Consider the following 27,881-nt stretch of genomic DNA (forward strand, 5'->3'; position numbering starts at 1 on the left):
GCTACCAACCCCTGCCGGAGCCGAGTGGACGTTTGGGTGTTTTTGCTCAATAAACACGCACAACGCCCGGTCTGGGAATCGAAACCGCGATCCTGTGACCACGAGTCCGCTGCCATAGCCACTGGGCAATTGCCCCTCCACACATACATAGATATATGTATATGTATATATATCTCTATATATAAAACTGAAATGCGTTTTTACCGCTTGGATCGCTTTCAATGCCACTACATCCCGTCCGATTCGCTCCAAAATTTACAGGGACATGTAGAATGAGGTGACGATGCTCGTGGGCTATCTTAGAAATCCCTATCTTAAAAGGTGTGGTTGCTAGGGGCCATCTTCCTCACTCACCCTATTTCCTCCAGTACCCTCTCACTCCTCTTCATCTGACAATGCCACTACCGTTATTTAATGTCAAGTCTTCCTCAAATCACTCTCTCGCTATTTCCTCTCTTCCAAGAACATTTTCACTCACTCTATCTCTTACCTTCCTATACATTTTACTCATGTATCTATCTGCGTTCATAGACAGTAACAAATATTACATCGCCATCGCATTCTATTGTCTACCTGTCAACATACACACACACACACACACACACACACATATATACATATATCTAATATTATATTTTTATGTTTTTGTTTTTTTACTGTTTCATTTCCCTATTAGTGGTTTGATCTCTAATTTAATTTCTACAGCGTGCACACACACACACAAACACACACCTATATGTGGCCCCAGTAGACCCGAATGAAATCGGGTTCTCTTCATCAAAATGTGAAAAGGGGTCTAGAATTATCATCGCCACAACTTATGTTTTTCCTAATGATAATTATCATCGCCAACACACAATCATGACAATCTTTCTCTTAAAACAAATCATGTTTACATTGCAAAATATTTCATTTTCCCGTCCTCTCTTTCATATATGTGACCCAGGTTTGGGTGGCAACGGCTAAAAACATTCGATGTTGATAATGCCTGGATCGTTCCATTCAACCCTTTGCTTTCCAAAGCATTTAATGCACACATTAATGTTGAGTACTGCAGTTCGGTGAGATGCATACAATACCTCTGCAAGTACATTAATAAGGGCGATGATATGGCCGTGTTTGTGTTCAGTGATGAAGACCTTAGACATGACGAAATTAAACAATTCGTTTTGGGTAGGTATGTATCCTCCAATTATGCAGCGTGGCACATTTTTGGATACGAGATTCATCTAAGCTCACCATCAGTTTTCCAGCTGAATGTTCATTTACAGAAGAGAAAGCTGGTTTATTTCACAGAGAAAAATGCACGTCAAGTCATTGAAAATCCAAAAGGGACTACGCTTACAGCAGTTTTTAAATTGTGTTCAGTCGATGAGTTTGCTGCTACTCTCATTTACCCTGAAGTACCGGAATATTACACATACAACAACAATAATTGGAAGCGCAGGTCACATGGAACAGAACTTGACAATTGGCCTGGTGTTTCTAGGAAGAACATCATTGGGCGTGTGTATAATATTCATCCTACCAAACAGGAAATCTTTTTGAGAATGCTACTTCATGTAGTTACTGGACCGAAGTCTTTTGCTGATCTTCGCATGGTTGATGGTATCATCTGCGCCACTTACAGGGAAGCATGTTTGAGGCGCGGACTTCTTCTCAATGACGACCACTTACACAGGACATTAGCAGAGGCCTCAAATTGTAAACTGCCGTGGCAAATGCGTCGATTGTTTCGTAGCATATTAATCCACTGTAATCCCAGCAACCCTCTTAACCTTTGGGAATTGTTCAGACAGAGCCTATCAAAGGACATACAGGCTAATTCAGCGCTACGTGATGGCAACAACGATATTTATAATGAGGCATTAATCGACATGGACAGACACATAAGACGCTATGTTATATGCGGTTTAAGTGAATTCCATCTGCCAACACCTGTCCATCATGAAGCGCCTTTGGATGTTGAATACATGTCAGAAAAAAACTGCAACATTGCCGAATTGACGGAAACAATTACGCGAGATGAACCAAGACTTTTGCCTGAACAAAGAGAGATTTATAATGAAATTATTGACAGCGTTAGATTGAACCAAGGAAAGCTTTTCTTTTTGAATGCTCCAGGTGGTACTGGTAAAACTTTCGTTATCAATTTGATTCTCGCAAAGCTGCGCGCTGAACATCGAATTGCCATTGAATGTGCCTCAAGTGGTATTGCAGCGACACTGCTTCAAGGCGGCCGTACGGCACATAGTGCATTCAAATTGCCCATGGACATTGGAAAGAAAGATAATCCTATATGTAATATAGATCGTAGTTCCTCAAGAGCAAGACTTCTTCGTGAATGCAGTCTTTTTATTTGGGATAAGGCTACAATGAGTAATAAGGCCATGTTTGAGGCTCTTGACAGAACTCTCTAAGATTTGCGTCACAATACAAAACTCATCCTGTTGTCCGAGCAGGCACTAGAGCCGATGAGGTTAATGCATGTATAAAGCATTCTTATGTGTGGCACAGTGTTATCAGTCGCCATCTTCAAACAAACATGAGAGTCCACCTACATGGTGATGTGGAGTCTGAGGCTTTCGCAAAACACCTATTAGATCTTGGTGATGGAGTTTTGCCTTTCGTTGATGATGAGCATATTCGGTTGCCTTTTGGGAATTTCGTTCCAAATGTAGAAGAACTTATAAGAGCCGTTTTACCTGACGTCGAAACCAACTTCCAGGATCTCAATTGGCTAAGAGCAAGAGCTATTCTATCGCCTCATAATACAACAGCTCATGCTACAAATAAACAAGTACTTGATATGAATCCTGGTGAGATAGTTTCTTTCATGTCCATCGATACAAATAAAGATGAGAATGATGCAGTCAAATATCCACCCGAGCTACTCAACAAGCTAACACCTCCGGGACTTCCACCTCATCATTTGTGTTTGAAAGTTGGTGCTCCAATCATGGTGCTCAGAAATATGGAAACGCCTGAAATATGCAATGGAACCCGAATGGTTATTAGGAGGATTCAAAGCCATGTTATAACTGCTGAAATTTTGAGTGGACCATTTGTAGGAACAATCAAAATGATACATAAAATGAGTATTTCACCCTCTGATGTTCCTATTCAGTTTAAACGCTTTCAATTTCCGATAAAACTATGCTTCACGATGACAATCAACAAGTCACAGGGACAATCACTGGACATTGTAGGCATTAACCTGTCACAACCGGTTTTCAGTCATGGTCAATTGTACGTAGCCTGTTCTCGAGTTGGAAATCCACATAAACTCTTCATTCTTGGCAATCATGAGCGCACAAGGAACGTGGTTTATCAGGAGGCTCTGACAAAAGAAAACTGATTTTAAGTCATGAAATTTTGCTTGATTTTTTATTTTTCACCTCTTCATTATCTCTTCATTCTTGAAAATAAAGACATTAAAAAGAACATGGTTCATAAAGAACATTGGGTTCAGATGTTTGCAAACATTTGATCCAACTCATTCTCTTTATTCCTCATTTTCCGATTCCTTCTACGTCTCCATTAAACGGTTTTGTCAAGTTATTGTTTCTTCGCTAACATAAGACATTCATAAAGTGAATGAGTTGTTAATTACATTTTATACACTATTCCATTGTTTAGGTGGTGTCGAAAGGACTGGCATGTGTCACCATATAAACTCTCTCAGTCAAACTCCCAACTCATGAGTTCACATCGTGATACTCTTTCTACAAAACTGAGCTGGGTGTGAATTCTAATTTCATTCACTATTACAGATTTTTTAATTTTTGAAACAAACACATTGCCTCTTTCGGTTGTTCCAGACTACTGTAAGGTTCTGAGAGGGAAGAACAAATGAAAAGAAACAATAAAGATTTTCTAATTATAGAAATGGGGTAAAGGGGATTTCAGAGCTCCATATAAGGAATTTATGTAGAAGACAGCATTGTCACTACTAAATGCCAATTACTACTATTTGATGAACAGATTCTGCATTAGGAGAACTAGGTCAATGTCAAGTGGTCACAATAACATTCACAGATAATGCAGAGACCTTACAAACCCTATGCACATCATCACAACAGTTGGTCAATAAGTTCCAAGTACTTTGACACGTTAGAATAAAGGAAAAAATATAAATCTAAAATTTATTCAATTTGGAGAAAAAGACTATCACTTATTATGAGTAGGCATAGTATTTATTAACTGGGGGAAAAGCTTTATTAATCAAGTGAACCTATTATGGGTCAAAATATATAGTAAGAAAGATGGAAGAGGGAAAATCAAAGAAAGAAGATATTCATAGATTTAGTAGAATGTGATATTCTATAATATGAGGGGAGGTGATTTAGAAGAGTAAATTATTCAAATTTCATGGATAGTGAGTTGATATTAATGAATTAAAAAATAGGATCTATTGGGAATAAAAATTACTACCTGCGGATAAAAGCTAATTAGTTAGCTAAAAATATCTGAGGTTAATAATATATTAAGAAATGAGAGTGAGATAATCAGGATGAACGAAATAGTTACCCTAGGGACATAGGAATAATACTACTTAGTATTGGAGAACATTATAAAAAGAAGAATTTAATTCCAAGTTTATAATGAAGTTTTTTAATCATTTATGATTGTTAAACTAAAACCAGTATGGTATATTCATTCCTATTTGGTTAAATATATGTTTTGTAAGGATATCTTAGACTAATTATGTATTAAGAAATGGAAGTGAGATAATCAAGGTGAACCGAATAGTTTCTTTAGAGACATAGGATTTATACTATTTAGTATTCCTACTATTTGGGATTAATACTATTTAGGATTCCAACTATTTAGATTCATACAGTTTAATTTTAGAAAAAAGAATTCAATTTTAAGTTTGCAGTGAAGTTTTTAGTCATCGGCTCAGCAAAATTTTACCCCATTGGGGGTAAAATTGCATTTTTGAACTTTACAATTGCTAAAATTTTACAAACTTTTTTGAACAAAATGGCTATGAAGAGACCAGTCGGCTGTTCCCTCCTACCATCAATACCCCCTCCGCAAACACACATGGTTCCAAACCGCCCACTTCACTGTAACTTTGTTTCTGGCTTTGTTCTCGGCACTTCTCTTGTATCTGCCGTACTGCAAAGACCATGTCTATAACCTCCTGTTGTTCCTAAATCCACACTGGCTCTCTGAGACCACGTTGTCCAACAGGTGGTGCTTAATGCAGTTCAGAAAAACATGGGCCATGATCTTTCCTGCGATGCTCAGCAATGAGATGCCTCTGTTTTTGTCACATGAAGCTCTGTCCCCCTTGTTCTTGTACAGATGCAAGATGTTGGCATCTTTAAAGTCCTGCAACACTGACCTTCCATCACAGAACTGCTGTATCAGCTCAATCAACTAGATGGCAACAGCTTCACCTCCCTCTTTATATATCTCTGGGGGTATTCCATCAGGACCAGGCGCTTTCCCCATATGTAGTTGCTTGATGGCCTTCTGGATTTCTGCCAGTGCTGGGGGGGGGGTCATCAAGCAACACCAGGACTGGGCGCTGTGGCATGTCTTGAATGGCCTGCTAGTCAATCTGGGAAGGTCTGTTTAGCAGCTGACTGAAGTGTTCACGCCAGTGCTGTATGATGTCACTCTTCTCAGTAAACAGGGTTCCATCAGCAGAGTGCACAGGTGCCATACACGTCTTTCAGCCCAGCAAAGAACTTCTTGGAGTTGTGTGCATTTGCATACTGCTGTAGTGCTGCAGCCTTGTTTTCCCACCACTTGTCTTTCACCTGTCACAGCTCCTTTCCTCTGATGTTCTCGAGGCGGCTGTGTTTCTTTCTTCTCCTGGAGGAGGGTGGTGATCTCCTTGTTGTCAAACCAGTTTTGGTGTTTTTGTTTTGTGTGGCCAAGGGTAAGGCTGGCAGAGCCATACACTGCATCCCAGAAGTTGGCCCAGGCCTTCTCAAGGTTTCCCTCTACTGGCAGATGTTCAAGCTGATTCGCAAGGTTGGCAATGAGGGTCTCTTTTGTTTTTGGTACATTGAGTTTTTGGACGTCTTGTTTCTTTTTAACATCTGGCGTCTGTGTCTGCTGACGATGGAAAAGGACAGTCTGCACCTCAACAGCAGGTGATCTGTCCAGCAGTCAGCACCCCTCATTGCCCTAGTGATGCAAACATCTTGGATGTCACGGTGCCTGGTGATCACATAGTCAATCAGGTGCCAGTGCTTGGATCTTGGGTGCATCCAGGTAGCCTTGTAGATGTCAGGCAGTTGGTACAGGGTATTGGTGATGGTGAGTCTCTGTTCAGCACAGAAGGTGAGTAGCAGTTGACCGTTAGTATTCTCATGTCTAATGCCATGTGGCCTGATAACATCTGGCCAAGACTGGGCATCTCTGCCTACATGGGCACTGAAGTCACCAAATATCAGCAACTTGTCTTTAGGAACTGACCGTAACACTTTGGTGAGGTTCTGATAGAACATCTCTCTCTGCTTCAGAGTGTAAGGGGGGGGGGGCGTAAGCACTGATGAGTGTCAGGTGAATCTTGCCTTGGAGAGGAATTCTCATCACCATCAGGCAGTCGCTGATCCCTCTTAGGAGGGACTCCAGATTCTTGATGAGGGCAGTGCAAATGGCAAAGCCAACTTCTACTTCCCTGCGTTCATCTGGTGCCTTCCTCGACCAAAAGAAAGTGTATCCAGCTCCAGCCTTTGTGATCTCCTCCATGTCGCCAAGGCGTGTCTCACTGAGGGCAGCAACATCAATGCAGTTCATAACCTACAAGTGCTGTTCAACGTTCTGGTCTGTCAAAGTTTTGGTTGTCCATGATTTTCCTGATGTTCCAGGCTCCAACACAGAAAGTGCTTTTCCAGCAGGTGGATTTTGGGTTCTTCATTCATATTTCTTTCATGTTTCGACCGCGTGGTAGATGACCAGTCAGCTGCAGTATGCTGACAGGATGAGATGAGGCAAGCTTTCTTTTGGTCACCTTTTCTAGACCCTTTTCTCTAAGGGGGTGAGCAGTGCTATCCCTAAAGAGGGCTGCTCCATCGTCAGAGTGGCTGCCAGACTATGCCCTTGCCCCGGTAAGCTGCAGAATGACAATCCTGCCCTGACCAACCGAGTGCAGGTCCATGGCTAGCAGATCCCAGCGCCATCCTGCACCTGCCACTGTCACCAATCACCCATCGCCTCAGGACTTGGACGAAGAAGTAGAGGGTTGGAGTCACTGAATCCTGGGCAAGAGAACCTTGGAGGCCTTGGGTTGCCCAAGCCCAGGACACCCCTCTCGGTCCAGCTGATCTAACCAGGAGGGATGTAGAACGACACGCCCTAGCCACGACTGGACTGCAGGCACTGCTGGAGAGATGACAGACATCATGACCTAACTACCTTAGGGGCTCCACTCCAGATTTGGATACAGTTTATTCCCTAGCCTTTGATTAACCAAAAAAGCCTACCTGCAAGGCAGCGGGAGACTCTTGGAGGGTGGGGACATCTCACTACCCATACAGGACCAGAAAGACCTGCCCACTGCCCATACAATATATACAATTTTAAAACAAAAAATTAAAAAAAAGAACACACTATATACAATACACACACACAGAGTCCAAAATTCAACATACACAACACACTCTACAAACACACATCATTGAATGGCCATTGACTACGTTGTAGTTCCTCCATCCTTTGACAGATCTTATTTTTTGTCCCACAGGGTGTTCAACAAGCACCCACCTCACCAAGCAAGCCTGATGAGGTTGCCAGTTTAGTTGCTGACGACCCAACCAAGAAACAGGTTGTACTGGGCTACATGGTACCAGTAGCACTTGAGAGCGACATGAAGCAAGGCTGCGTGATGGTTCCCACACTCTTCAGCTTCATGCTTGCCACCATGCTCTTCCACACCCTGTCAAAGTCTGATGCTGGTGTCGCTATGCGCTACAGTTGTGACGGCCGATTCTTTGACCTCAGACATCCGAAGGCAAAAACCAAAGCACTGGACGCCCTTGTGAGAGACTTCCTGTTTGCAGACGATTGTGCGCTTGCAGCATTGAATGAACCAGACCTGCAAGGACTTGCCACTTGTCTCACAGAAGCAGCAAAAGCCTTCGGATAAACCATCAGCCTGCGGGGCTGTTGCCTAAGGAAAAAACCTTGCACCAAGCGGCTACTCACACAAGTTATTTGGTTGGTCTGGTGGTGGTTTATGGGCAGGTAGGAGGAGTTACATATAGGTATCTAGGGAGTGAATTTTAAAAAATAGCATGTTTTCTTCAACAGAAGATCACGCTGAGCCAGCAAGAACCAGAATGAATCTAGCAGAGGAAAAGAGCAAGCTTCTTGTTGGAAGTTTAAAAGTCCATCAGTGGCTACAATAGAGAGAGGGAGAAAAGGAGAGACAGAGAAAGCAAGAGAGAGAGACATATAAGGGATTTTAAGCAGTGAACTGAAAACCACCAAGCTGGGTAGCCCCAGCCAGTTAGGTGCTGTCCTGTCACAGCCCACCTGCTTCATTGGGCACATGGGGCTTAGGGAAACTAATATCCTGAATCATGGGCTGTAAACACTGCACCAAGAACAATGAACAGAAAAGCAAACAAACAACACAAAAAACCAGCATTCAAACTCAGATATTGGAACATAAAGTCCATGACAACTGGCCTGTCAGAGGATCTTCAAAAGATCAGAGATACATGCAAGACAGCAGTCATCAACAATGAAATGCTATGACTCCGAGTGAACATTGCAGCACTCCAAGAAGCAAGGTACCCAATTTGGGGATCCTTCATGTAAGAGAGTATACCTTTTCCTGGAAAGGGAAAGGCATAGATGAAGTAAGAGAGTATGGTGTCAACTCTGCCATGAGGAACTCTGTGTTGAAGTTGGTAGAACTCAGCAGTGATGGTTCAGAGCAGATACTCTCACTCCAATTACACACATCTGATGGGCCTGCCAACCTTATCAGTGCTGATGTCCCAACCCTCTATTCCACACAAGAAGCCAAGGATAAGTTCTACGATCAGCTCTCTAAGAATATACAAGTGATTTCAAATAGAGAACATGGTGACTTCAATGCTGGAGTGGGAGCTGATCACAACTCCTGGCAACATGAATGAAAATGGGCAACAGCTGCTTGAGCTCTGTATGCTCCATGGACTATGTGTCACCAACACCTACTTCCAGGCCAAAGCTCAACACAGGGTCTCCTGACATCACCCTCACTCAGGCACTGGCACCAGCTAGATCTGATCATCACAAGATGCAACCACCTGAGGAATGTGCTCTTGACTTGGTCTTTTCAGAGTGCTAATTGTGACACAGACCACTCCCTAATCAAGTGATGCACTGTGCCAAGCTCCCAGGCAAGCAGTGTATGAATACTACTGCAACTCTGCAGCCAACTTAGACAGATGCATTCCCCAAGATACTAGAAGTTGCCCTCCTTACAGACCCACCAGAAGGAAATGTTTAGCAGAGATGGGACTCTCTCAGATGTGGTGTGCAAGAGAGACGACTGTGCTGGTATGGTCATGTGGTGAGAATAAATGAGGATAGCTAAGCGAAAAAGTGCTACACCCTAGCGGTTGAGGAAACCTGTGGAAGAGGTAGACCCAGGAAGACCTGGGATGAGGTGGTGAAGCATGACCTTCGAACTTTAGGCCTCACCGAGATCTTTGGAAATATGCTGTGCTTGAGAAGACCCAGCAAGCCAAGTGAGACCATAACCTGTGGCCTATGCCAGGGGTGTAACCAGCCCACTTATGTGTACCTTTACGTTAAACAATGATGATGATGACAAAAAGTGTTGTTCAATTTGATAGCTCTTCTTCGGAGGCATTCAACATACATATAGGCATGAAGCAGGAGTATGTGCTTGCTCCCATCCTGTTTGGCATCTTTTTTGCAGTTATGCTGAAACATGCATTTGAGACAATAACTGGTCAGATCAGACGGTAAACAACAGATCAGACGGTAAACTGTTTAGTCTGTCAAGGCTGAAAGCAAAATCCAGGGTGTACCAGGTACTCATCAGAGAAATACTGTTTGTGGATAATGCAGCACTGACAGTGTACTCTGAGGAGCAAATGCAGCACCTCGTGGACAAACTCTCAAAGGCTTGTCAGGAATTTAGCCTATCAGTCTGAAGAAGACCAAGGTACTGGGCCAAGGGGTCAAGTACCCCCTCCCCCGCCACCATCACCATCAACAACTGCAAGTTGGAGGTAGTCAATGAGTTCATTTACTTTGGCTCTACCATTGCTGATGACTTCTCCCTGGGCTCTGAGATCTACAGGCAAATTGGATAAGCATCCTCCACGTTTGCCAGGCTCACAAAGAGAATTTTGGAAGACAGAAAACTGGCTGCAAACACCAAGATTGCTTCTATAAGGCACATATCCTTAGTGCGCTGCTTTACGGCAGTGAGACATGGACCTCTACTCCAGATAGGAGTGGCGTTTCAACGTCTTTCACCTTCATAATTTGAGACGCATCTTGGATATCAAACAAACCAACCACATCATCAACACTGAAGACCTCAACTGTGCCAAGATACCCAGTATACTCACCCTGCATCATCTGTGCTGGCTCAGTAAAGTACATTGCATGTCAGATGGGAGGATCCCAAAAGACCTCCTATATGGAGTATTAGATACTGGTACAAGAGCATGGGGACGACTTCAATTTTGTTTCAAGGATATCTGCAAGAGAGATATGATTTCGCTTGATCTGCACATCGTGAGAGGGGAAGAGATTGCAAATGATCTCCTGGAGACAAATTCCGTGAAAGGGGATGAAGTGAGGGGAAGAAAAACAGGAACTCACCAGCAAACAGAACTCAACAGAAGGAAAAACCAGTAGTGCCAGCAGAGAGCTCCTTCACATACAGTCAGTGTATGCATGACTGTCACTCCCATACGGGCTTCTACAGCCACAGCAGATGCTGCACCACCATCAGCAGCTAACACAATTTCTTCGGGCACAGATCCATGGTCTCTCGAGACCAATGGATGCCTACTACTACTACATATATATATATATATATATATATATATATATATATCATAAGAGGTTTGCCAATGTTCTACACTGTTAGAACCAAATAACAAATTTCAATTAAAAAAATTATAATTTAATCAGTCTTAAAATACAGGTTCTATTTAACTTCTGTATAAAATGTTTGTAATTGTGCATCTATAAAATATGATTGTTGTTCAATCTCTAATATACCAGAACCATTAAATACATATTAATATAGAAAGGTGTTAACATGGTATACAATATGTACAATATGATAGACAGCTTGAGAATAACCAGTTGTCTATTTTTCTATACTTCAGAGAGAGGAACATGAGCAATTTTTATGACCTTTGCAGTCTCTTCCAGACTGGCAAGAGTGATATGACCAATGCCAGATTTGAATGTTAAAGAAGAAGTATATACATGTGAAAGAGCTTGGCTGCAATCTGTCTATGTGACAACAGATTCCACAACTACTTTAAAGATGAGAGTTCAGCAGAAGAAAACATGTCTAAATGTAAAAGCAACACTCCAAAAATGTTCAAATGTCCCAGTTTACAAAAAGGAACCCAATCCTAATACTATAGAAAAATGAATGTAAAACAAATAAAAGGTCAACTAGTTGACAGCTGAACTATGAATTTTATGGAATTTAGACTGTCATCACATTCTAATTTAAGTACCAATAGTCAATTCAGTTACCTGCATAGCCCCAACAAGTCAAAATAAGCAATTATTAAACAATACATAATGTAAAATAGACTTATGATTGCTTACAAAGGGAACACAGTTTTGGAATGAAATGCTAAGAAAGTGACTGCTGCATTTTTTGTGAAAGAATATGGTGAGAGGGTTTGTCGTTCATTGCCAAGTATTCTTATAGATTTGTTGATTGTGTATGGACTCTTGCAAGAGCAACCAACTAGGACTGTCAATTGCACATGGTTTTTGCAAAGTTTTTGTTTCTTTCAACTATTACACTATGCAATACATTGCCTTTAACAAAGTATTTCATTCTAAATTACAAACCCAAGCCATGTGATTGCAAAGTAAACTTCCTAACCACAGAACCATGCCTGTCCCATATATTTTGTAACGTTCAGAATTATGTCATTAAAAATGGTACATCCTCACTAAACAAATGAAAAACATTTAATAAATGTACTATCATAAGAATACTTACTTTGATTTTACTTCTCAGCTTGGTAAGCTTATCATTTGCAAGTAAATTCAGTTCCTCCAGAGAAAGTAAGGTAGGATTTTTGGAGTTCTGTTTAAAACAGTAATTAAAAGAGAGGTTTTAAACATTTTACTATATCAATAATATCAGAACACTACTTCCATTATCATCGTCAATTTTAGTTTTTCTGTCCTTGCTTGTACAAACAGTGGAACTAATTTCCCCAAAAGAGAACTTAATGTTCCATTATCCTGAATCATATTATTTATGATGCCCAACTTTCAAACACCTAATCTAATTGTTTGCCTTCTGTATTCTTTAGCCTATTTTGAGTGACTGTTAAATCAATTTTTTAAAATCACATTTCTTCAAATACCTACAACCATGATGTAATTTGCCATACAGTACCAAGAATCTGTTCTCAATTTCATGCTGTTGTCTCTGTTGATAACATCAATGTAATTAAATGGCCTTTGTCCTCTATTAGGATACAGAGATCTCCAAAATATAACATCTGATATGGTCTAAAGTTCAATGTGATAGCAATGGCCAGAAAAGCCTTCTTCTTCTTCTTAGGTACCTTTAAGTAGCACACCAGGCAGTCAATGATCACCAATTATCTCTGTCTCTGGCCAACCGGTATGCTTCTTCCCAGGTGATGTTCAGTCTACATGAGTCTTCTTTGAAGGTACTATGCCAGATCTTCATTGGCCAGCCTCTTTTCTTCTTACCTTCTAGCGGCATCTAGCCCATGGCTGTTTTGGCAAGCCCCTCCTCTGGTAGTCTTAGTATGTATCCAGCCTTTCTCATTCATCATTCAGTTACAATTGCATGCAGGGGCCATACTCTTGCTGGTTGGAGGATGGCTTTGTTTGTCCCTCTGTCTTAATAAGTGATTCTAAGGATCTTTCTGAGGCACCGCTGATGAAATACGTCAAGTCAGTGGGTGATTTTTGTTGTCATCTTCCAGGTCTTAGCTGCTTAGATCACTATTGGCAGTTTTGTTGTTTTGTAAAGACGAATCTTCAGCTCTATTCTTATGTTATTGATACACGAAAGTCTTCTAAATACTGCTGCTGCCTTGCAAATTCTTCAGCTTACATCTGTCTCTGCATTGCTATTGTTTGTCATTATGCTTCCCAGATATGTGAAATTTGTAGTTTCTTCAAATGGTTCTTGTCCAACTTTCAGAAAAGCCCACCATGCATTAAACAATACTAGTAGAGATGGGTGGAATATATCCCAATATCTCCTCTTTGGTCTTGTGCTCATCCTATGAGATATTTTGAGTCCTCATGAAAAATTTGGTGTATGTACCAACAACACAATCTTGAAACTCCTTTTTCATAGGCCAGATTATGGCTTCATAGTAAGAATGTTTTCAACATGTGCTTTGAAGAAGACCAGCCTTACTGATTTTGAAATACTACCTCAGTGTCCCTTGCATGTCAGAAAGTCAGTGAAATAGGAAGAAGTCAATAACCTCTTTGAGTTGCGTACCATCATCATTACCATTTAACAACCATTTTCCATGCTGGCATGGGTTGGGCAGTTTGACTGAAAACTGGTCAGCCAGGGAGCTGCACCAGGTTCCAATCTGATTTGGCAAGGTTTCTATGGCTGGATGCCCTTCCTAATGCCAACCACTCTAAGATTGTAGTGGGTACTTTTTACATGCCACCGGCATAGGGTGCCATTGATGGGACACCAGCATCAGCCATGTCTACAATCTCTCTTGGTTGAGAGGTCTACACAAGCACAGCATATCATCAAAGGTCTCGGTCACCTGTCACTGTCTCCATGAGGCCCAACACTCAAAAGGTGCTTTTTATGTGCCATCAGCACATATGCCAGTCAGATGGCACTGGCATTGGCCACGACTATGATTTCACTTTGCTTGACAGATCTTCTCAAGTACAGCATATCATCCAACATTTGAAGAATGCTTTTTACGTGCTAGTTACATGACACTGGCATCGGCTACGACTACAATCTCACTTGGTTTGACGGGTCTTCTCAAGTTCAACATATCACCAAAGGTCCCGGTCACTTGTCATTGCCTCTGTGAGGAACAACACCTTGTCCCATGTCTTCCTGGGTCTCCCTCTGCCACAGGTTCCCTTCACTGTTAGAGTACAGCACTTCTTCACACAGCTGTCCTCGTCCATATGCATCACATGACCGCACACCACAACTGATATCGCTTATGCCCAACTTTTCTCTCAGGATGCTTACACTGTGTCATGCATGCACACTGACATTACACATCCAGTGAAGCATACTAGCTTCATTTTTTTCAAACCTATGCATGTCCTCAGCAGTCACAGCCCATGTTTCACTACTGTGTAGCATAGCAGTTCACACATAGGCCCTTTGTTGCCAGCAGAGATAGGTGCTCTTTGAACTTTGCCCAGCCTAATCTTATTCTAGCAGCTACGCTCTCAGAGCATCCACCCCCACTACTGACTTGGTCACCAAGGTAATGGAAGATGTTGACTACTAGTTTTTCCCTCTGGCATGTGATGGAATCAAGTTTCTGTACATTTTTAGTGTTAATTGTACCTGTGCACCTGTCACACACAAAAACTGTTTTCCCTGATAACCTTCTTCTGATACTGCAGTACCTCTTATGTCTCTTTAGTTTACACTAGATACATCTTATGGAGTTTCTACCTACACATTTTCCTATAGATTGAGCAGGGCCATCTACCAGAAGGGATTTATGATTTGTCTGCCTTCCTACTTACTAAGTTTTTGGTTTTTGCCAAGTTAACTCCAAGGCCCTTCAATTCTAGACCTTGCTTCCACACTTGAAACTTCTTTTCTAGTTCTAGTTCTAGTTCAGCTATAAGAGCAAGGTCATTAGCATAGAGAAGCTCCCAGGGGAAGCCTGTCTTGAATTCCTCTGTTATTGCCTGGAGGGAATAAAAGGGGGCTGAGGACTGATCCTTGGTGGACCCTTACCCGGAATTTTTCACTGTACTCGTTGCCAACCCTCACCTTACAGACAGCATATCTGTACACGGCTGGCACAGCTCTCACTAACCATTCATCTATCCCTATGGAGGATGTAGTCCACTACAAAGGGAAAAGAAGCAAGAGTGTTTCCTGGAGGGACTCTTGCTTTTACTAGAAACTCTTTAGTTGGACCATCTGCACAAGACTTGATGGTTTTTTTATTTCATCTTGGATACCATAATTTAACAGAACATGTAACAAGGCTTTTTTGTTGATACTATCAAATCTCTTTGAGAAATCCACAAATACAATTGATGCTTTTTGCTTCAAGATTCAGAATGTTTTATGATTCTTCTAAGAGCAAGTATCTGCAAAAGTGTTGACCTACTTTTGTGGAAGCCATTTTGGTTCCATCTTAAGATGAGATCAGTATGAAGAAAAATTATATTAAAAAATAAAATTGTAGAGTTTTGAGGCTAGAGTTTAATATCTCTGTACTTCTGAAGTAGGAAAAAAAAACCTTCCTTTAGATTCTATTTTGAAAGTAGAATAATTAAAGACTTTGAGAAAGTTATTGGACTGTTTCCTTCACAGATTTTGTCACAAAAGTCCAACAAATGTTAATAGATGATTGGACCTTTCCAGATGGAGACTAGAAAGTTATCTGAACTTGGTATTTTAATGTTTCTTAACATTTTTAGGCATTTTTTAACCTCTCTATGGTAAATGGATTAATTTAGATTGACCAGCTTACTGCTACTTGAACAAAGAATCGTTGCTAAGTTTGGTGTTGTGTAGTTTTGTTTTAGCAAGAAGTAATCTGATGTGCTGAAATCAGTTATCATGATGCTGATCAATAGTTTCCCCTCCATTGTGGATCACCGGAGAAGCTTCCTTATAGGTATATCCCATCCTTACCAATAATACAGCTTCCCAGGTAGGTGGAGGGGAATCTTCCTACAATAAATTCTCTGGGATACAATATTTAATATAGTTGTAGAATTTTCCAAATGCAACTTATTCTGTTGTATTTTGGGATGCTCGTTTTTTTTTTCTTTTACGAAATAAACACACACACTATATATTTGTTCTTCACTCGTTTATCACTGTTCTTATTCTAACTCATGTCCATTGTCCAGAAATCTTTCGTCACATATCTGTGACCTCCTCAGTGACACTTTCCATCTGTGTGCTCTTGATCTGCTTATTCCATTCTGTTATTCTATGATGTGTATCCTTATATGCACATGTGTCTATGTTTGTATGTGTGTGTGTTTGTGTGTGTGAGTTTGTGTGTATGTGTGTGTACATGTATGCTTGTGTGTCATTGTTCTTAGTACCACTATGACCTCAGCCCTGTCCCCTACCCTGTTGCTGCTGCTGCTTCCCTTGAACCCAACTTTATGTACTGTTCTTGTAACTCACTGTGTTTGTGTGTTCACCCATGCTGCTGCCATCATGGTAGATACTGCTGTTGCTGCCATTGTTGCTAGTCATATTGTTGATATTGTTGCAGCCATCTGTGAAGTTACTGAGAAGTCCGTGTGTATGTATGGGTTCACCTCCTCTGTTGTTTGTATCCATGCCCTTTATAGTTTTTTTTAATGTCTCTAATTTTTTAATATTTATCATAGGTATGTGCATATAAGTCTATTGTATGTGTATTACGGTATTTGTATCTGTTTTTCTTTCTTTTTCTTTCCTTAGTCTTTACTTATCATGTTGTATGGTGTGGTGGTAGGCGATATTGTTCCATTCATGTTTTCTGTTGAGGCTTGGTCTGTCTACTGCTACATGTGTACCCTGTGTGATCTATCTTAGTGTCATGTCAGTTCTATGCGTTGATAATACTTTGACCTCTATGCAATTGATTGAACCTCTATGTTCAGCTTGAGCATGTTGGTAGACCACTGACGTGCCTTTCTCTTCTTTAAGCTCTCGCCAGTGTTCACCTAAATACTGTCCTATGCTGTATGCTGTCTCTCCAATGTAAGTAGTTGTCATGCTTCTGCATCGTCCCTCAGTACGTCATAAGCTATGCACTACATTCCTAACCTTACAGTTAACCCATGGGTTCATCCTACATACAATACAATTGTTCTCTGTACATGGAGACCTATCAAAGGGATAAGTTCTACAGATCAAAGATTTTATAAGGGCACCAGGCCTTTCTGCTACTTTAATCCGTAGATTAGCCTTATCTAATGCTTTTCTAAAAAGGTATGTTAGTTTGTCACCAAAGAACATGACACTCTGGTATTTTTTGTTGTCATACCATGAGTTGGCCTTATCTATAATTTTTCTGGTCCTTTCTGTGCTGTTCCAGGATTTACTCCAGTATAGTGGGCAGATTCCCTTTGCATCACTTTCTATGATGGCTTTGTACTTAGCCCTGGCTCCTTTCTACACTCTAGTCCTGTCCTTATGGTTGTAGCCAGAGAACTGTATGTGGTGGTTGAAGTGTTGTATATGTCTTTCCAATTCCTTAGGGTCTCACATACAATACATTCCTCATCACTCACACCAAGTCAGCTATAAGAATATTAGCATTGTCTGCTATGGCTGTGTTCTTGCAGACAAGGTATTTAGAGGCCATGGGTTTGGTATAATGGGAGGGAATGAAGATCTGGACCTTACTGTTTTTGGTTTCTAACCAGAATCCTATGTCTAAAACTGGTAGCCTATAGTTGGGGTGTTTTGATGCTCTGGAGGATGGAGTTAGTTATTTGCTGGATGCTCTCCATAGTGTTAGCTTCTAGATCATCAATATTGTCTTATAGGGTTGCTTTGGCTACTATGTTGATATTATCCACATACCAAGAGTACATGATTAGGGTTACGGAGTTCTCTGCTAATTTCTCTTTGAGTCTCCTATCCCACCATACCATAAATAGGTTAGCCACATTGCCAGCAATACTGACACCAATGGCTGAACTTTCCTCTTGGGCATATATCTTGTTATTAAACTTAAATATGTGGCCCTTGAGTGTGATCTTGGCACTCACACCCACTGCATGTGCAACCATCTTTTTAACCTGATCATCATTCCAGGGGTCCATATAGCTCTGGTCTACCCATTCCATCTCTCCCTAGGGGCCTTCCTGGCCATGGGTAGAAACAACTATGGTCATGTTCATCTAAGTAACCATTGTCACATGTCAGTGTTAGGAGGAGGCCCAGTTCTTCTGTGTCAATACCACAAAACTCCACACAACTCTAGCTGATGACCTCTACATATTTCTTCACAGCAAAATCAACATCAATGGATGGTATAAGGATACTACGTACATACTGCCTATTATGCATCCCATAAGGTCATAGGCATGGTTGCAGTCATTGATTCTGCTGAGGAGGTCCTCTGTGCTATCACACACATCCAGGGACATTTTGATGAGAGGGCATATGATAATAGAGGAAGTTGATGGTCCTGTTATTGGGTCAGTGGTCACCTTATGGTCCTTGTGGAGTCTATACAGGGCCGGGATGGCATTATTAGTGGCCTGGAAGTTGTTGGCTGTGTGCTTCTTTGCCCCTAGGATGTTTGATCACATCATCATATGAGCATTGAGGATCTTCTCTCTCTCCTCATACTCCCATACTGTTGTTTCTCTCATATTGGTAATGTGGGGTTGCATCGCTTGGATGTAGTTTGGCAGGCTGTCTAGCTACATTCTGCCAGACTTGTCCCTGGGGGAGCACACAACTTCCCTATTTTTTGTGCACTGTATGAGCTTGCATAGGCCACTTGCAGGCTTCTTGTCAAGTTGCTGTGCCTTTCTACCACTCAGTCTTCTGGTGTATTGTTCTAAGATCTGTCTAAGATCTGGCAATGGTAAAGACTGCTTCTATTTCATCATTTGTCAGTTGAAGGATGCAAACACTTTTGTTAAAGGGAAGGGTTGTCGGATAAATACAGCTCATATTGTATGGCTTATCATATGGATTGAAGAATAGGGTGCGAAAAGGGTTAGTGTCATTTATACCTGTTTTACTACTTTCTATCCTATCATCTCTCTGGTTATTATCTCTTTGGTTGTGTCTGTTGTTGTTATTACTGGTGGTGGTGGTGGTGGTGGTGTTTCTATGTGTATTGTTATTGTCAGTAATGTTTGTGTTGGTCTGCATGTTTACATAGGTGTTTTTGTTGTTTTTGTTATAGTTGTTACCGTCTCCACTATTGTCTCCTGTTCTGCTGACCTTTGTCTTCATTTTCTTCACTGCTGCTACAATGGCTATTCTGGCCCCTAAGTTTGGCATGCTTGTATCTTTCTATGTTTGTGTATTCATTCTCTATAGTATGGTGCTGCTGGTGCTGCCTTTGACCCACACTTTAATGTTGCTCTTGTATCTTTTTGTGTTTGTGAGTTCATCCGTATTACCATCATGATGGTGGATGTTGTTCTTGCAGCTGTTTGTGAAGTTGCTACCGTTGTTGTGGTTCTTATAGTCAACGTGTTCAGAGGTAGTATTATTGTTGTTGTCAGTTCTATGCATTCTCTGTTGTTGCTTCTTGCTAAAGAACAGTAATAAACAATTAGCAAAAAAAAAAAAAAACCGACCATCCCGAAATACAATATCTGTTTCAACACACAGCTTCACATAGCAGGAATCTTGCAACACAAATTCATAAACATAAAAAAGTAATAACTTTCTAAACTTATTTCCAATCTCTTCTGACATCCAATATACTAACTAAACTCTACTTCATATATGTATTAAAAGATATTTCATATACTTTCAAGTCATCTATCACCTTCAGCTCTTGTATGCTAAAATGAACCTATGGTATACTTATAACACAAATTAATATTTATTACAACATTCACAGTATAAATTTTGGCAAATATTGTCTAGATATACAAAGCTAAATAAACTGCTCAAATGAAAGTAAAAAACCCAAAAACTTACAAAGTCTCCATCACCAGTAATCTTTGATAAGCTAGTATTCTCGTATTCTCGGATATCCTGCAAAACAAAACTTATCAACAAAAATCATTGAATTAGAAATTTTTCAAATCAATTCAAAGTTTTAACTTTTCTTCCTTTTCCAAGTTCCATTATAACATCTAAAGACAAAGCAATTATCCTGATTATTTTGTACATTACAAAACTGATAATATTCTTGAAGTTGTGCCTCACATCAAAGTTATGCAGCTATTATTGAATTATCATTAATGAGGCAAGTGAGAATGAGAGACTGTTGCAAATAAAAACATAAAATGTTGCCTGCAACAAATTAATAGTGTTTATTATTAAACATTAAAATCTACTCCACAGCGAATGCAATGAATATTTAAATTTGCGAGAATTTGGAGTCAAAATTTCAGTAAACTTCAGAAATTGAAATTATAGGAAATTTCTTAGAACATGAATTTATACAAATATTTCCAGACTGTCAAGCTTTTAATAATGCTTTCTTTAAGTACTTTTAGTAACTATTACATACATAATTGATAAGCAGCTTTCTCCATTATAATATAAGATATACATATATATATATATACATCATCATTGTTTAGTGTCCGCTTTCCATGCTAGCATGGGTTGGACGGTTCAACTGGGGTCTGGGAAGCCAGAAGGCTGCACCAGGCCCAGTCTGATCTGGCAATGCTTCTACGGCTGGATGCCCTTCCTAACGCCAACCACTCCATGAGTGTAGTGGGTGCTTTTACGTGCCAGACGAGTCTGGCAAACGGCCACGATCGGATGGTGCTTTTTATGTGCCAGACGAGGCTAGCAATGGCCACGAACGGATGGTACTTTTTACGTGCCACCGGCTCAAGGCCAGTCGGGTTGGCGCTGGCAACGGCCACGTTTGGATGGTTCTCTTACGTGCCACCGGCACTGGTATCTCAGCTGCCATTTCCATTGATCGATTTCAATTCTGATTCTCACTTGCCTCAACAGGTCTTCACAAGTAGAGTTTTGTGTCCCAAGAAGGGAAGGTATGCATAAGTGGACTGGCTACATCCCGTGTAGAAGGCCACGGGTTATGGTCTCACTTGTCCAGCCAGGTCTTCTAACGCACAGCATACTTCCAGAGGTCTCGGTCTCTAGTCATTTCCTCAGTGAGACCTAAAGTTCGAAGGTTGTGCTTCACCACCTCGTCCCAAGATTTCCTGGGTCTACCTCTTCCACAGGTTCCCTCAACCGCTAGGGTGTGGAACTTTTTCACACAACTAACTTCATCCATTCTCGCCACATGACCATACCAGCGCAAACGTCTCTCTTGCACACCACATCTCATGCTTCTTAGGTCCAGCTTCTCTCTCAAGGTACTTACACTCTGTCGAGTATGAACACTGTCATTATACATCCATCGGAGCATACTGGCTTCATTTCTTGCAAGCTTACGCATATCCTCAGCAGTCACGGCCCATGTTTCACTACCATGTAGCATGGCTGTTAGTACACACGTGTCATACAGTCTGCCTTTTACTCTGAGCGAGAGGCCTTTTGTCACCAGCAGAGGTAAGAGCTCTCTGAACTTTGCCCAAGCTATTCTTACTCTAGCAGTTACACTTTCAGCACACCCACCCCCGCTACTGACTTGGTCACCTATGTAACGGAAGCTATCAACTATTTCTAGTTCTTCTCCCTGGAATGTGGCAGAAGTTGGTCTCAGAGCATTTTCAGTGTTTATTGCTCCTGAGCATCTGCCACATACAAAAACTATCTTCGTAGTTAGCCTTCCTTTGACATTGCTGCACCTCTTATGTGTCCATAGCTTACACTTGGTGCATCTTATAGAGTTTCTACCTACACCTTTTCTACAGATCGAGCAGGGCCATCTACCTGAAGGCGATTGTGATTGGTCTACCTTCCTACTTATTAGGACTTTAGTTTTAGCTATATTGACGCTAAGTCCCTTCGATTCTAATCCTTGCTTCCACACCTGAAACTTTTCCTCCAGTTCTGATAGTGACTCAGCAATTAGAACTAGGTCATCAGCATAGAGGAGCTCCCAGGGGCATCCTGTCTTGAATTCCTCCGTTATTGCCAGGAGGACTATGATAAATAGGAGGGGGCTGAGGACTGAGCCTTGGTGGACCCCTACCTCTACCCGAAATTCTTCACTGTACTCGTTGCCAACCCTCACCTTACTAGCAGCGTCCCTGGACATGGCTCGCATAGCTCACACTAACCATTCATCTATCCCTAGTTTCCTCATTGACCATCAGATAAGGGATCGGGGTACCCTGTCGAAGGCTTTCTCCATGTCAACGAAAGCCAGGTACAGGGGCTTATCTTTGGCTAGGTATTTCTCCTGCAGCTGTCTTACCAGGAATATAGCATCAGTGGTACTTTTTCCTGGCACGAACCCAAACTGCATCTCATCTAAACTCACTCTCTAATTAGTTGGGCTATGACCCTCTCCGCAACCTTCATTACCTGATCCAACAGCTTGATACCTCTGTAATTATTTGTATCTAGGGCATCACCTTTACCTTTGTAGCAGTTGACTATTATGCTGCTACACCAGTCATTGGGAATGACTCCTTCGTGTATCACCTGATTAACTATATGGGTGACTAGGCTATAGCTGACACTACCAGATATTTTGAGCACCTCTGCAGTGATGCCTGATGGGCCTGGGGCTTTCCCTGTCTTCATGCTTTTAATTGCCTTAACTACCAAGGAACTGTCATCTCGGATAGTTGGTCCCTCTTTATCCCATTCATTTTCTTTATTCAGCAACCTTTCATAGTGGCATCTCCAAACCTCTCTCTTTGCATCCTCATTTAGCGCAAGTGAACCATCTTCCATGCGAACACACTTCCCTCCTACCACATCACAATTCTCTCTCACACACTGTCTTGCAACACGAAACACCTCTAGTTTTTGGTCCTCACGGCGCAGAACATTGGCAAATTTTTTCTTATCTGCTTCCCCTCTGGCTAAATAGACCTGTCTCCTAGCTTCCCTTCAGGCTGTCTGATACACTTCCCTGCTACCTCCGTTCTTCCAGTCCTTCCAAGCCTGTTTCTTTTGTCTTCTAGCTTCCCTTTTGGAAGTATATATCTCTTATGATAAAAGGCAGATTTTCTCTGCCTCCCAAACCGTTCATTTTTTATACAATTCTACAATATAGAATTTCTTCAATTGGAATTTACCTATCATTTTACCAAGTAGATTCCATTGGGTCATGGCATGTAAGGTTTTTTCAATTTCACCCCAAATTAAGCAAGAATTTGAGAAAACTCAATATTTTACGATTTCCCTCTTTCATTTCAAGTGCTTCACTCCTACCATTACCACTACACTTTCTCCTCCTTTCTCTTTGCAAGTGTGCAACAATTAAAGTGAAAATATTTATATAAAAGGGATGAGCAATTAATACTGGTCATCCTTTTTGCTAGAAGAAGATCCACTATGGTCTTATATGCTACACCACTGGTTTTCAATTCATATTAATCAAATTAATATTCAATTTTTCACCCTTATTATGTGTGTGTGTATTAGCAATTCATATGAAATTGCATCAATGACTTGAACTTGAATAAATGGTTTCACATAAATGGGGATACATTAAAAAGGTTTGTTATTATTATTACTGTTTGATTATTGTAATCACGTTTGTTGGTTCCTCATCAGGGAAACGTTGTTGTGTTGCATTTGTTAAATAATTGTAAACCATAACCCTCCCCCTTTCAGGGAAGGGGCTTTGGTTATTGTTTTAAAATTGAATTGTGTCCCTGTTTGGGGAAATTGACAATATTTTCATACGGAAGCATTTTTGTTAAAATGCCTTCGATAGAAGAAAGTCCAAAAATGAATTTCGCTGCAGCCGTACACTTCTATACAAGAGGGAGTACAAGATCCAATTGATCGAAATTGCAAGAGACGGGCCTACAATTCCAGTCTATTATATATTTTGAGTATTGTTATCACTAGCGATATCAAGATATAACTTTCTATTTTGTATTTTATGTGTAGATGTAAATATATATATAGATGTACATGTAATATGTACACATATATACATGCATAATATATCTACCCATACACACACACATACATAGGGGCAGGTGTGGCTGTGTGGTAACAAACTACGTTCGAAGATACTGTACTTGATATGGGTGGTAGTGCCTTGCCGGTCTATGGCCTACCTTCAACAAACCGGGAAGGCACAAACACTCTGTCTTCACATTTGCTGCGTGAGACATGTTTTAATGTTGACGAGCTTGCCGAGTACATAGCCGACAATGAGCCAAAGCTCCTTCCAGAACAGAAGTTCGCTTACAACTCCATTGTTAATTCAGTCCGGGCCAAAGCTGTGGGGATATTTTTCCTGGACACTCCTGGGGGCACTGGGAAAACTTTTCTCAACAAATTAATATTGGCTGAGATTAGGCGAACACAAGGCATTGCCCTAGCTGTGGCATCATCTGGAATTGCGGCTACTTTGTTGCCAGGTGGCAGGACAGCTCACTCCACTTTCAAGCTTCCGCTTGACTTAGCGAAGACTGAGACACCAACTTGCAACATCAGTAACAGCTCCGATCAGGCAGAAGTCTTCAGACGATGCAAGCTTATCATTTGGGATGAATGCACGATGGCCCACAGAGGTGCTCTTGAGGCACTAGATAGATCTCTCAGAGACATCAAACACTCTTCAGCTCCGATGGGAGGCATAACACTTCTTCTTTCAGGAGACTTCCGACAAACACTTCCTGTTATTCCCAAAGGGACTAGAATTGATGCAGTAAGTGCGTGTCTTAAGTCATCCACATTGTGGCCACTGGTGAAGATTCTCAAACTTCACACCAATATGTGTGCTCATATGCGAAGTAATATCACATCAGCAGCATTTTCTCACACCCTCCTTGCACTTGGCGAAGGCAAAATACCAGGGGATGAAAATGGTAATATTGCCATCGATTCCATTTGTATCATTGTTAAAACACCTTCTGATTTCAGAGATGCAGTGTTCCCAGATCTACAAGCTAATTGCATATCCTGCAATTGGGTCTTCCACATTTTTTTACTGTCGGCTTCTGTGTTGAAGAGTGAATTCGGGCTTGTGTTAGGAGACTTTTCATAGATTTAGGCTGTCTTTTGCTTTTTATGATCATGTGTGTTTGGAGGATTGTGTTCATTCTGTGGTCTTTTTTTAGGAGGGGTATGTTGTGGAGGATGGTGCCGAAGGCTTCGTTATTGAGAGGGTTGTGTGTAGAGATGTATGGTAAGGCTTTTGGTCGTAAGTTTTTCTTTGATTTGGTATGTAAAAAAAATGTAAAAAATGTAAAAAAATGTGGAAGACCCAATTGCGGGATATGCGATTATCTAATTGAGGGATCAGAGTTCTCCTTCAAACAGGGACAACGGTTTACAGTGAAAAGCAACTTCACATGTGCTTCGGAGAACCTAATATACTCACTAACCTGCTCCGGGTGTCAAGAGCAGTACGTAGGCCAAACAAAAAATAGTTTGCGTAAAAGAATGGCCCTGCACAGATCCCAGATAAAAATTCCCCAAAACAGAAAAATAGCTTTCAGCCAACACATAGATACTTGTGCCAACAACAAAACACCAGGCTTCAGGATTTTCCCCCTCTACCAATTTAGGGACGATACAACGAATAAGTAAAGAAACTCTCTTTATTACAAAATACAGGCCACTTCTTAACGGGTCTACGACAAACGATTAATATACCTCAACTTTAGAATAAAAGAAATATACACACACAAATATTACATTCCAAAGAATCCATTACAAATCAGCCCCAATCACAGCTATAATCCATAACATGCCAACTTCAAGTCATACAACACCTCACTACTTTCACCCATTCATATTCTCCCTTCTCTTTTTTCTTCTTCTTCCTCTTCTTCTTCATCATCATCATTATCATCATCATCGTCGTCATCATCGTCGTCATCATCATCACCTTCTTCTTCTCCTTCTTCTTCTTCTTCATCATCATCATCATCATCAACATCGTCATCTTCTTCTTCTTCTTCTATTATCTTCTATTATCATTACATTTGCTTGTATGTATGTATAACAACAATATTAGTAATAATAAAAATAAATCTAATCGAAAAGAAAAAAAGAGCGGGTGAATGAACATTGGAGACAACTCAAGGAAGGTAAAAGCTCATCGATTCTGTACCAACACGCCGAACAGGAACACGGGGGATCAATCAATAACATAGAGATTAAGATATTGTCCACACATAGAACAGATGCAACAATTAGACAAATTACAGAAGCTACACATATAATAGAAAATAAACCTAGCCTGAATAGAAAACTAGAATGGAGCAATAGCACACACCACAACATATGACGATAGAGGATCCCGAAAACGTAATAAATACACAGATAAATAAACAAATAGAAATGAATAACTATATATATGTATATATATCTATGTATGTATATGTATGTATATATATATATATATGTATATGTGTATATATGTGTGTATATGTATATATATGTATTTTTTTTCGATTAGATTTATTATTATTATTACAAATATTGTTGTTATACATACATACAAGCATATGTAATGATAATAATGGGTGGATGTAAACACATGAACAAAATTAGAACAAAAGCAACAACAACAAAAACAAAATACAAATTACATGAATGTATATAAACAGAAGATACAAATATTACAGGCATCCCCCCCACACACACACTAAATAAACATAGACGCACATAGAGATATAAGCATGCGCAAATGAAGACATACAATAGAAATACAAAATGGCTGACGGTTAGTAAGGAGAGACACAAATAAGTGAGAAGAAAACAAAGGACCACTGATGCGGTCACAGGAGTGTGACGAAAGAACTCTGGCCGAAATAAGATTAAGATTAATGTAAAAAATAAATATCACTGAAGCAAAATAACACCAATATATAGTGCGTGTGTTTTTATTGGCTAAACTGGCAATATGACCATTCTGAAATATAACAATATCTGTTTCAACACACGACTTCACATAAAAAATCTTGCACAACAAATATTTAAACGTGTATATATATATATATATATATATATATATTATATATATATATATATATATATATATGTATATGTATGTATATTTTTTTATATATTTATGTATACGTATGTATAGTTATACTACAAATTTTGATAAGTATTTATAGTTTTGGTTATGATCACTAATTTTAGCTTATAATTATAAAGGCATGGGAAAGACTTTATAGTATGTTGAGGGGTTACTATATAAATAAATTTTTATATATTTATTAATCTTGAGATTTTTAGAATATATTTAATAATTAGTGGTTTTTAATCATTTAAATCATTTAATTTATTTTGTATTAAGTTTCATTTATCATAGTTATTTTATTAAATAATATTATAGTATAGAGAGATTTTACTCTTTATTTGTGACTTCATTCTATTTACAATGATAAACAAATAATTTTCCCATTCACAATCATTAATAAAACGTAGGTTCCTCACGCGTATTGAATTCTTCAACAATTTATTCTTTTTTTGGCTAATAACGTAATTCCAAGAGTATTCTAATAAACGCTGTAAAGATGTTTTCCGTTTCAAAATTTTAGTTCATTGCTAAACCTCGCTAAGATAAGTATGTATTTATTTAAGATCTTCAAATTGTAAAGTTTAATATTGTATAAGTCTTTGGAGTAATAATATTCCCCTTATGTAAATATCATTGTTTTAACTTAGTTATTTCTTTAAATTGATATTCGCTAGTTATTTCCATTGATAATTATAT

General features: G+C 40.1%; 1 protein-coding gene across 2 annotated transcripts in view; it reads right to left on the bottom strand.

Moving 5' to 3' along the window:
• The window catches only part of LOC115218135 (vesicle transport protein SEC20), a 97,374-nt gene that overhangs the window by 53,437 nt on the left and 16,056 nt on the right, over nt 1–27,881 (bottom strand). For both annotated transcript variants that reach the window (XM_036508069.1, XM_029787931.2), the window contains exons 2-3: nt 20,060–20,116; nt 12,197–12,283 (exon numbers count right to left, since the gene is read on the bottom strand). In XM_036508069.1, coding sequence (XP_036363962.1) covers nt 12,197–12,283; nt 20,060–20,116 — 144 coding nt within the window. The remainder of the gene's footprint in view (nt 1–12,196; nt 12,284–20,059; nt 20,117–27,881) is intronic.

Source organism: Octopus sinensis, linkage group LG12, assembly GCF_006345805.1.
Source record: "Octopus sinensis linkage group LG12, ASM634580v1, whole genome shotgun sequence".
NCBI lineage: Eukaryota > Metazoa > Mollusca > Cephalopoda > Octopoda > Octopodidae > Octopus > Octopus sinensis.